Genomic DNA, 12,417 nt, shown 5'->3' with positions numbered 1-12,417 from the left:
AATGGTATTAAGGTCCGGAAAATCGCGAACACAAATTAAGTAGCCAAAGTAAGATGCATAAGCATCATTGTTCATTGGTTACTATGAAAGGAAAGACTAAGAACAGGAAAGGAAATGACGAAAAAGAGGGCAAGTCATCATAATTATTTATTTGAGTGTAATATTTATATATTGTTGGTATAATATTTTAATTTAATCAATGATATATTAATTTTATATAAAACTTATATACTATTAATATATTTTTTTTCGTTTGATGTCAAGATAATAATGTTATATGTTCTAATTAAATACCAATAAGATGTTGATCTAGTTATGTAAGACTCCACTAGATTTTATGATGGTCAAGAAATCAATGATTTGATTACTGAGAGCAACACTTGTTGTGAGGAATATCCATACACGTGATATAGATTAGTTTTTTAGCTAAATATAAGAAAATACCATCAGTAGTATCAAAAAATATGTTGATACTAAATTTTCATACTTATAAAAATGACCTATAAATTAATCATTAATAATTAAATTATTATTTTATGACCATGTGATTTTCTAAGAATATATATCATTAATTAAATTATTATTTTATGACACATGTGATTTTCTAAGAATTTGTAGGATGATTCATATATCATTTATAAAAAATAATAATATGGAAAGTGACCGTTTTTAATAGATCAATTAATGAAGTGCTTGAATAGTTAATGTGAAAGTGGAAGAAATAACTAAGAAAAGAAAAGTCATTATAGAAAAAGTGTTATTATCTATCAGTGTTGCTACGTGTAGTGTGGGGTTATCACTACTTCATAGAAAGTGGACACTCCCTATTTTTCCCATTGGAATTTTATGAGTTAAAAGGAGTGAATGCTACCTCACTGCAAAAACCTTCTCTAAAACTTTTGCATTTGTCATACAGTCACAAAATCTTAGGCTAAGATTTCAAGGAGTGTTGTTGTAATGGGTTATGGTTGTTGTAGCACTATGGTGCTTGTTTTTTGCATATGGGGTATGTTCTTGATCTCAGTTTCTTCTGCTTCTAGACTTGGTGCTTCAAGGCAGAAGTTTGAAGTTAACAAGCATTTGAATCGCCTTAACAAGCATCCTGTTAAGACCATTCAGGTTCCTTCTTTACCTTAACTTTTTCTTCTTCTTTTTTAACAAAAAAATGTTTTTTTTTGTTTGTTGTTGTTTTGATCTGTTTGGAATCTTAGGGGAAAACATGGTTTTTGACTTTTCATTGTGTTTTTGAAATAAAAAGATTACTTTTTTCATGCCCTTGCTTGTTCAAGGTTAGATTTTTATGGAATAGTTCTAACCTTTTAAACATTTTCACTAATAAATCAAATGACTCCTTGTTGCAAGTTGCAGCTACTGATTTTTAAAAAAAAATCTGTAATTGTTTCTCTCTCGTTATTTAAAAAAATGTAGTAATATGTTGGTGTTTTGGTTTGATAAACCATATGTTTTTTATTTTTCCCCTACTTATTCCTCCCTCCACAGAAAAAAATCATATCCCTTTCTGTGAAATTATTTATTGGATTTTAAAATAGTAGAGAAAGTATTGAACATAAAAATTAGCTCCTTGGTTTTAATAGGTAGAAAGGTTGGTTTGGATTTTGCATGCATTTGTATGCTATTTCATGAGCTTTTGTATTTTGTTCATTCATCTGGTTGCTTATATATCTGCTTCTGTAAGGTTCATAGTCATCTATTTTTAGTTATTTTTTTGCATAGTATTTCAAGGTGTTAATAATGTAATTTATCATTGTTGCAGAGCCCAGATGGAGATATAATAGATTGTGTGCATATTTCTAATCAACCAGCTTTTGATCATCCTTTCCTCAAAGATCACAAGATTCAGGTCCATTTACTCCCTCCAAGATATGCATTTATTGTTTCATTTTTATGCCTTTTTTTCTAACTCGATTTTTCGATTAATTAGATGAGGCCTAACTTCCACCCTGAAGGGCTCTTTGATGAGAACAAGTTATCTGAGAAACAAAATGAAGGGTCAAATGCTGCTAGTTCCATCACTCAACTGTGGCATGCAAATGGTAAATGCCCTGAGGACACAATACCTATCCGGAGAACAAAGGAGGACGATGTTCTGAGAGCTAGCTCAGTCAAAAGATACGGAAGGAAGACGCATAGAAGTATCCCTAAGCCTAGGTCAGCAGACCCTGATATAATTAACCAAAGTGGTCATCAGGTAATAATTGTTAAGAATGCCTTGTAGAAATGTAGAGTAGTGTTATCAAATATCAATATTATGGTTCCGGTTATCTTTTTTCGTCGTAAGCGGCATTGGTCTAATTTCCTTGTTCTGTGTTATTGTGCTGTTTATTGAGCAGCATGCTATAGCATATGTTGAAGGAGATAAGTACTACGGAGCAAAAGCCACTATAAATGTGTGGGAACCGAAAATACAGCAGCTTAATGAGTTCAGCTTGTCACAGCTCTGGGTATTAGGAGGCTCATTTGGTCAAGATCTTAACAGCATTGAAGCTGGCTGGCAGGTACATAAGGATTAAGTTCATTAATCCAAACATCAAAGTCGAGCACTAGTTTTATTTATTTATTTTGTGGTCCTCTTTTACTTGTAAATTGTTTTAATTTTGAAGTTCTCGTTTCATTGTAAATTGTAATGCCTTCATGTGCATGGTAACAGGTGAGCCCAGATTTATACGGTGATAACAACACACGGCTGTTCACCTACTGGACGGTTAGTGTCTACATTTCAATCCCGTCCATCATTTATGTTCATTTTTATGTGTTAGTTGAAACATATCCATTTTTTAATCAAACTAACTTTTTACATTTTGTAGAGTGATGCATATCAAGCTACAGGTTGCTACAATCTTCTCTGCTCAGGATTTATTCAAGTCAACAATAATATAGCAATGGGCGCAAGTATTTCTCCCATTTCCGGCTACCAAAACTCCCAGTATGATATCAGTATAACAATCTGGAAGGTAAAATCCTAAAAAATCACATTATTAGTCCGCAACAATAAACCACTTTTTTAGCACTATATATATAATCTTTCTTCTCAAGAAGGTTTTTGGTATATGAACCATTGCAATGTCCAAGTGCTCGGATTCTTGCAAACCTATCATCTTTCTCCCAAGGTTAATGAAATATTAAAATCTATCATGTGGAAAATTCAAGATGCACATGTTTGATAAGTTGTATAGTATGTGATTCTTGAATTTTTCATGTTGGTAAGTGCTTTATACTTGGTATTAAATGTGTGACAGTGGCAACATGGTTAAAATCACCTTTACACGGATCCTTAGCATCTTTTCTCAATTTCTTTTGATAATAACATGTATGATGGACCCATGCTGTAATTGATGATTGGGACACTAACAGCTATACTAATAGCTATAAATGCACTAAACTAGTCCTTTTTTTGGACCATTTTGTCTTTTTCAAAGACAAGCTAAAAGTCGAAAAACATGAGCGACTGAAATGAATATTTATTATAGAATATAAGAAATGGTTTTATGAAATGATGACCAAAACAACATACATGAAACCATTACATATGTTATAGGTATTGATGAAGTGAGTTGTCTCTTTTTTCTGTTGTTATAGGATCCAAAAGAGGGACACTGGTGGATGCAATTTGGCAATGACTTAGTATTGGGTTATTGGCCATCTTTCCTATTCTCATACTTAGCAGACAGTGCTTCAATGATTGAATGGGGAGGAGAAGTTGTTAATTCTGAGCCTAATGGTCAACACACTTCAACTCAAATGGGAAGTGGTCAATTTCCTGAACAAGGATTTGGAAAAGCAAGCTACTTTAGGAATATTCAAGTAGTTGATAGTTCCAACAATCTCAAGAGTCCTAAGGGACTTGGAACCTTCACTGAGCAATCAAATTGTTATGATGTAGAAACAGGAAGTAATGATAATTGGGGTCATTACTTTTACTATGGAGGTCCTGGTAAAAACCCAAATTGTCCATGAGAGTAAACAAGATTATCAACTGAAAAAAAGAAAAAAAAAATCAGTTTCTCTTGTATCATTCAACCCTTTTCTTCTCTCTTGTATACCCTTTTTCTGTAGTGGAAAGTTTTGACTGTTTTATTTTTATATTGAAAGATTCTACATAGGGGAACAACCACAATGATGGTTCTTAACACTTAATAGAAGAAAAACTTCTTTATTTTATGAATTTTGTTCTTAAAATAAGAACAAGGGGAGAGAACCAAAAAGATATATGTTTGGTTAAGAATGAAAGAACGAAAAATATATTTTTGATTAAGAATGATGTAGGTTGTGAGAAGAATAAGAATGATGATTGTTATTGTGAGGAAAAATGATATGTTGTTCTTATTTCACAGGGAGATATAATAAATTATAAATTAATATGTGAGATCAAATAAGTATGAAGTTAATATTTACCAATAGAGATGCTCTTATAAGCCACTGATGTTCTCAAAAGAGTAATGATGTATTTTCTTACTAAATCTTCGTATTTATAAGAAAGTGAAATATGTTATTTGTAAACTAATTATTAATAAAGAAAATATTATTTTCTAATATATCACTTTATTTTGAGTATGAAATTTAATTAGAGGATATATCATTTTCCTTCTCAAAAATTTAAAGAAGCATACCTTTTTATGAGTTCTCTATATATTTGGTCCTTTGTAATTACCAAATCTAGAACTAACTCCTAGACTTTGTTAGTGATCTTCTGTTCCTTAGTTTTGAATGATAAGTATGGTACCATGCCCATGCTTGGAGAATCTGTCAATTAAAGAAAGTGAAAGGAAAATGAGACAGCAAGAAGAAATTATAGATTTTTGCCTTAAAAATGTTGCAGAGCCCAGATGGAGATATAATAGATTGTGTGCATATTTCTAATCAACCAGCTTTTGATCATCCTTTCCTCAAAGATCACAAGATTCAGGTCCATTTACTCCCTCCAAGATATGCATTTATTGTTTCATTTTTATGCCTTTTTTTCTAACTCGATTTTTCGATTAATTAGATGAGGCCTAACTTCCACCCTGAAGGGCTCTTTGATGAGAACAAGTTATCTGAGAAACAAAATGAAGGGTCAAATGCTGCTAGTTCCATCACTCAACTGTGGCATGCAAATGGTAAATGCCCTGAGGACACAATACCTATCCGGAGAACAAAGGAGGACGATGTTCTGAGAGCTAGCTCAGTCAAAAGATACGGAAGGAAGACGCATAGAAGTATCCCTAAGCCTAGGTCAGCAGACCCTGATATAATTAACCAAAGTGGTCATCAGGTAATAATTGTTAAGAATGCCTTGTAGAAATGTAGAGTAGTGTTATCAAATATCAATATTATGGTTCCGGTTATCTTTTTTCGTCGTAAGCGGCATTGGTCTAATTTCCTTGTTCTGTGTTATTGTGCTGTTTATTGAGCAGCATGCTATAGCATATGTTGAAGGAGATAAGTACTACGGAGCAAAAGCCACTATAAATGTGTGGGAACCGAAAATACAGCAGCTTAATGAGTTCAGCTTGTCACAGCTCTGGGTATTAGGAGGCTCATTTGGTCAAGATCTTAACAGCATTGAAGCTGGCTGGCAGGTACATAAGGATTAAGTTCATTAATCCAAACATCAAAGTCGAGCACTAGTTTTATTTATTTATTTTGTGGTCCTCTTTTACTTGTAAATTGTTTTAATTTTGAAGTTCTCGTTTCATTGTAAATTGTAATGCCTTCATGTGCATGGTAACAGGTGAGCCCAGATTTATACGGTGATAACAACACACGGCTGTTCACCTACTGGACGGTTAGTGTCTACATTTCAATCCCGTCCATCATTTATGTTCATTTTTATGTGTTAGTTGAAACATATCCATTTTTTAATCAAACTAACTTTTTACATTTTGTAGAGTGATGCATATCAAGCTACAGGTTGCTACAATCTTCTCTGCTCAGGATTTATTCAAGTCAACAATAATATAGCAATGGGCGCAAGTATTTCTCCCATTTCCGGCTACCAAAACTCCCAGTATGATATCAGTATAACAATCTGGAAGGTAAAATCCTAAAAAATCACATTATTAGTCCGCAACAATAAACCACTTTTTTAGCACTATATATATAATCTTTCTTCTCAAGAAGGTTTTTGGTATATGAACCATTGCAATGTCCAAGTGCTCGGATTCTTGCAAACCTATCATCTTTCTCCCAAGGTTAATGAAATATTAAAATCTATCATGTGGAAAATTCAAGATGCACATGTTTGATAAGTTGTATAGTATGTGATTCTTGAATTTTTCATGTTGGTAAGTGCTTTATACTTGGTATTAAATGTGTGACAGTGGCAACATGGTTAAAATCACCTTTACACGGATCCTTAGCATCTTTTCTCAATTTCTTTTGATAATAACATGTATGATGGACCCATGCTGTAATTGATGATTGGGACACTAACAGCTATACTAATAGCTATAAATGCACTAAACTAGTCCTTTTTTTGGACCATTTTGTCTTTTTCAAAGACAAGCTAAAAGTCGAAAAACATGAGCGACTGAAATGAATATTTATTATAGAATATAAGAAATGGTTTTATGAAATGATGACCAAAACAACATACATGAAACCATTACATATGTTATAGGTATTGATGAAGTGAGTTGTCTCTTTTTTCTGTTGTTATAGGATCCAAAAGAGGGACACTGGTGGATGCAATTTGGCAATGACTTAGTATTGGGTTATTGGCCATCTTTCCTATTCTCATACTTAGCAGACAGTGCTTCAATGATTGAATGGGGAGGAGAAGTTGTTAATTCTGAGCCTAATGGTCAACACACTTCAACTCAAATGGGAAGTGGTCAATTTCCTGAACAAGGATTTGGAAAAGCAAGCTACTTTAGGAATATTCAAGTAGTTGATAGTTCCAACAATCTCAAGAGTCCTAAGGGACTTGGAACCTTCACTGAGCAATCAAATTGTTATGATGTAGAAACAGGAAGTAATGATAATTGGGGTCATTACTTTTACTATGGAGGTCCTGGTAAAAACCCAAATTGTCCATGAGAGTAAACAAGATTATCAACTGAAAAAAAGAAAAAAAAAATCAGTTTCTCTTGTATCATTCAACCCTTTTCTTCTCTCTTGTATACCCTTTTTCTGTAGTGGAAAGTTTTGACTGTTTTATTTTTATATTGAAAGATTCTACATAGGGGAACAACCACAATGATGGTTCTTAACACTTAATAGAAGAAAAACTTCTTTATTTTATGAATTTTGTTCTTAAAATAAGAACAAGGGGAGAGAACCAAAAAGATATATGTTTGGTTAAGAATGAAAGAACGAAAAATATATTTTTGATTAAGAATGATGTAGGTTGTGAGAAGAATAAGAATGATGATTGTTATTGTGAGGAAAAATGATATGTTGTTCTTATTTCACAGGGAGATATAATAAATTATAAATTAATATGTGAGATCAAATAAGTATGAAGTTAATATTTACCAATAGAGATGCTCTTATAAGCCACTGATGTTCTCAAAAGAGTAATGATGTATTTTCTTACTAAATCTTCGTATTTATAAGAAAGTGAAATATGTTATTTGTAAACTAATTATTAATAAAGAAAATATTATTTTCTAATATATCACTTTATTTTGAGTATGAAATTTAATTAGAGGATATATCATTTTCCTTCTCAAAAATTTAAAGAAGCATACCTTTTTATGAGTTCTCTATATATTTGGTCCTTTGTAATTACCAAATCTAGAACTAACTCCTAGACTTTGTTAGTGATCTTCTGTTCCTTAGTTTTGAATGATAAGTATGGTACCATGCCCATGCTTGGAGAATCTGTCAATTAAAGAAAGTGAAAGGAAAATGAGACAGCAAGAAGAAATTATAGATTTTTGCCTTAAAAAACTGTAAGATGCTTGAGAAAGGGTTGCATGTGAGTGGCTGACAGTACTTTTGTTTGCATATTTCAACTTTTTGTGAAAGTGGTCCACTACCTCCACTGCACATTTTCAATTTAATCACTTTTTTCAATCTGCAAATCCATCCTCATAAGTCATAAACTATTATAAAAAAGCCTTTAAGAACATGGGGAGCTTAAAAGACATGGGTCTACTTATTTTTATTTAATTTTCATATATGCTTAGATTTTATATTTGACCAACAGTCAGTCTAGTATACCCCCATGCTTGAATATGTCAAATTGGCAAAAATTGGAGAATGAAAATCTCATGTCCTAGATTAATTAAAATATATCATTTAATTATAAAAAATTATAGAAATATAAATTAACATTTTTATATTATTTGATATAATTTTATTAGATAGAGACATAAAGATATGATTTGTTTGTTAGGACAAAATTTCTATATTCCAAATTGTTAGTTTTAGTAACTTATGTCTTCTAGTTTTGATTTTACATTGTATCAAAGTATAATCTAGCACATTTGCTCTCATTCGTTTGTGTCACTTTATGTGTCATTGACTATGATTAATTAAAATATATATATTTAAGTTAAAAATTTAATTTTTTAAAGTATTTTCCTAGCTAATCATAGTTGATGACATAACACAAATTGTAGAACAAAATCACCTAAATCTATACCATGTTACATTGAACATAATTTGTGAAACACAGGAAAGATTGACTATAAATAAATTAAATCTGATGTGAATGTAAAAACGATAACATGAAGAGAGTATTGAAAACAATGTAATAATAGTAGTTGTGAAAGATTATTGATGTGGAAGGCATCAGTTATGTAAGGTTGCAACCGTGCCACCCAATAATCTATAGGACATGGTTGCAGAAGAGTTTTTGATGGGCACATTTGGAAGTTGGTACACTAAGCAAAATATCCTTGCTGACACATGTTGCTCTCTACCACTATTAAACAGATTGATTTGCTAGCAGATCACTTTGTTGGTATACAAACTGATGCAATGAGCTACGAAGATGATGAGAACTATACTAGTTTTTGTATGGTTGTAGCATGATTCTGCAGTGTATAGTTTTCTTGGTTGTTGTTTCTGCACAAGTATAGAGAAGAGGCATTGCATTTTAATATTGTTTCTCCAGCAGAAGGGGCGTATGGCAACAAACAATAGAATAAATAGAAGTGAACAAGACCATTTTTTTGTGTGTTAATGGAGCGTTGAGAGAGTAAGAAAATAAAAATTATAAGCTCCACAATAGTGTTTTTATTTGATAGGATGCATGTAATGAATAGTAACTTGAGCCCAATATATAATATTGATAATCTTCTCCATTTCAATATTAGGCAATAATATATTTGAAGCATCTTAACAATCTACACATTGATTAAAATAGATGAATATATAACTTCTTAGAAAATCTATACAGGAATATCTATCTTAGTCTCTAATTCCCTTTTAAGAACTTCAAATAAGAGTCTACTCCTCTTCAATATAAATATTCTTCAATATCGTCTTGACAATGTTATCAAGAGTCTAACTCTCCAAACTTGCAGTACAACTTCTAGTACCGCTATATAACAAAACATTTACACTAAAATTCATCAATAATTGTTCTCTTCAATACCCAATCAGTTGAATGCTTCATTGTAAAGACTCAACCGCTATCACCATTATTTATTCCATCAATTCATAGTTTAAAGGAACTATCATAATTCACTATAAGAAATGTATCCACAACACATACCCTCCGTCGAGGCCAACTAATGATTGTATCACACCCTTGTATCTAAGCCGACGTCCATGTCACACCCTACATCTAAGTCAATGTTTGTGTTACACCTTGCATCAAAGTTAGCCTGCACCCATATGTTTTTGTGGATATGCTAGCAACTTACCTCCTTCACCATGACATCACAGACACACTATTAAGATATTCTACTTCTTTTGTCAAATGAGATCATCCTTCACCACGACCTAATTCAATACATGGACTTTTGGGGTTCTGGATCCAACACACTTGTGGTCCCATTATGGTCTTGCTATGTTTCCTTCTCCTCAACTCATCTCGTTTATTCTCACATTGTACCTACGATAGGCTTTGTCCAACCAACATCCTCCTTTGCCATAATTGGTATCTAGGCTGAGAGTCTTCTACCATTTGACTCTCATACAATTGTTGGTACATCAGAAACATCATTGCCCAATATTAGCCACAAGAAATCAAGTAAATGACATATTGAAGAAATAGAAGAAGATAAGAGATTTGTTAACGAGATTCAATTAATTATGTCTATATATCGGAAGTGTTTTATTAGAAATCAAAGTTCACAGGCTGTAAGAAACTCATGAGCCCAAATGTAAATGAATTATTTATATTTGATACAATGCAAATAATAAAAAAAAACTTAAATCTAATATATAATATTGATATTTTTTCTCTATAATATTGATACATAATAAAAACGGGTGAACGAGGCAAAAGCCACAAATAAATGAGAATAGTGAGGGCAAGGCCAGAGAGGAACTCCTCCTCACCATACAACGTAGACTCGCCTAAATCCGAAAGTGTGTTGTCCTCAGGGTCACGTAAGAAAATCAAATTATGCACGCCATCAAGAAATGACTCACCTAAATCAACTTAAACCAATGTTTTATTTTTGCTATGCTAAACTAATATCTTATGTTGATTCTGGTCTGATCATACTAGAACACCATCTAAATGTATTAGAGTTTGATGAAGGAACACATCAACGCTCATAAGTTGCTTCGATGATTTGTTTTTTAAATTACACTTTACCCTAGTTGCTCGACAAAAAAATTACTTCACACCCGTCTACTATAATTTGAATATTTGTGCCTTTGTGCTTTTACAAGCGATCTATTACGTGGTCATGTTAGAATAAGAGCAGATAAAGATAAAATTTGAAATAAGAGTAGAATGAGTTAATTGCCACAAAGACTCAAATTACATTGCCATAATTTATACAAATTAGGTAACCCAAGAGATAATTTATATTATACAATCCTGTGTTTAAGGTGGATCAAATAATAATGAGAGAATGATAACCAAAATAATAATAATGAGAGAATGTGATATAAAATGTATGCAAATGACCAAATTACTCATATATGAGAGTAACATGTAACTCAATGATATGTTTATTTTAGCCTGGTAATTGGAACGTGTATGGTGTTGGTGATAATGATAATGATAAGTAGAGTTGTGTATATGGGTTAAGCCTTGTAAGACTATATGTCTAACCCATGGTTTTTACAAACACACTAGGATAAGTGGCTCGTTTAAATGCAGGGCTAAATGGGTTGATTCACTTATAGAGGGTGACCAACCCACTTACACGTATAAATAAATAAATATTTTTTTGATAGAAAAAGTAAATGGGCATTAAATAATAGTTCTTTATAACTATTATATAACATTAAATAAAAACATGAATAACCTGAACCGAAAATTCTAAAGTGTAAAATAATTCTACTCCTTATATCCAGTCTATCATTAGTGATCCCAGGATGATTTTGTACTTATTTTTCTTTTAGCTTTTAATCCCCATTGATTACAAAATAAAAAAAATAAAAACATATGTGGAAGAAACGTTATAATATCTTTTATTAGTAAAACTTTTGTTAATGATTCTAGTTTGAACATCATACTGATTCAAATCACCCACCTAGAAAAGATTGAGAAGCAAATCTACCAATCATATGCTTACACTAGATAGAAATAGCATGCCCAAAAACCACAACCTTTCTACAACTAAAGATCAATATCAAACTTTGAAAAGAAATCCCAAAGTACATAATTCTGGGTTAACAATTAGAACCCTAATTTAAAAGAAATATGATTGGTGGGTGAAGAAGAGGGGGGAAAGGGTGGACTGGAAATAATGGGTGGTGAAAAATAGATAGTCTCAGTTTTTTGTTTAAAAACTGTTTCCTTTTTTAATTGAAAATGAACATTGTTCTTCCAGAATGATGACGTGCATGAGGCTACCACCATCTTAGTAGATGAGAAGATATACACAATTTTATTGTCACAACCAAATAAACTATTTCTAAAATCTTTAGTATTTATTTGTGAGTTGATTTTTGAAAAATGGAACCCCAATTAGAAGTTCCATCAAATCCAGAGATTGGTTGCTTTCCAGCACATTGTGGATGGAAATCAAACATTGATGAAGCATTGACCTTGGGGCTGCCCATGTTCGCAATAGCATATTTGACGGACCAACCCATGAATGCAAAATTTATCGAGTGTGCAGAAGGTGAGAGTCAGAGTTAAGATAAATGATTAAAGCTTATGGAAGAATAGGATTAAAGCTTATGGAAAAATAGGATTAAAGCTTGAGAATGAGGAGATAGTTTGGTATTCAGGAATTGGATGGAATGAGTTGAAATAATTTGAGTTGGATTCGAGAGTTTAGCATAATGTTTGCAACTTATTATAGTCATGTTTTAAAATTATAATGACCCCGCCAT

General features: G+C 32.1%; 1 protein-coding gene across 2 annotated transcripts; it reads left to right on the top strand.

Annotated features, from left to right (window-relative positions):
* LOC109348268 lies at positions 776-7,182 on the top strand. 2 transcript variants are annotated; one of them, XM_019588629.1, is made up of 7 exons: positions 776-1,119; positions 4,838-4,924; positions 5,006-5,272; positions 5,415-5,579; positions 5,732-5,785; positions 5,889-6,035; positions 6,661-7,182. In XM_019588629.1, the coding sequence occupies exons 1-7, from the start codon at positions 958-960 to the stop codon at positions 7,036-7,038; spliced, it is 1,260 nt and encodes a 419-aa protein (XP_019444174.1). In that variant the 5' UTR covers positions 776-957; the 3' UTR covers positions 7,039-7,182. The 2 variants fall into 2 exon arrangements, with proteins under 2 accessions (XP_019444174.1, XP_019444165.1); XM_019588620.1 differs by lacking the exons at positions 4,838-4,924; positions 5,006-5,272; positions 5,415-5,579; ... (1 more) ...; positions 5,889-6,035; positions 6,661-7,182 and adding exons at positions 1,775-1,861; positions 1,943-2,209; positions 2,352-2,516; ... (1 more) ...; positions 2,826-2,972; positions 3,598-4,119 and having other exon boundaries at positions 777-1,119.

Source organism: Lupinus angustifolius, chromosome LG01 (assembly GCF_001865875.1).
Source record: "Lupinus angustifolius cultivar Tanjil chromosome LG01, LupAngTanjil_v1.0, whole genome shotgun sequence".
NCBI lineage: Eukaryota > Viridiplantae > Streptophyta > Magnoliopsida > Fabales > Fabaceae > Lupinus > Lupinus angustifolius.
This window is presented reverse-complemented; position numbering and strand designations above follow the sequence as displayed.

Excerpts from the sequence above, each read along its gene's own strand:
- LOC109348268 (XM_019588629.1), top strand. The coding sequence starts at position 958 with ATGGGTTATGGTTGTTGTAGCACTATGGTGCTTGTTTTTTGCATATGG. Across the intron at positions 5,273-5,414 it reads TTAACCAAAGTGGTCATCAG|CATGCTATAGCATATGTTGA; the intron begins GTAATAATTGTT and ends TTTATTGAGCAG. Across the intron at positions 5,580-5,731 it reads GCATTGAAGCTGGCTGGCAG|GTGAGCCCAGATTTATACGG; the intron begins GTACATAAGGAT and ends GCATGGTAACAG.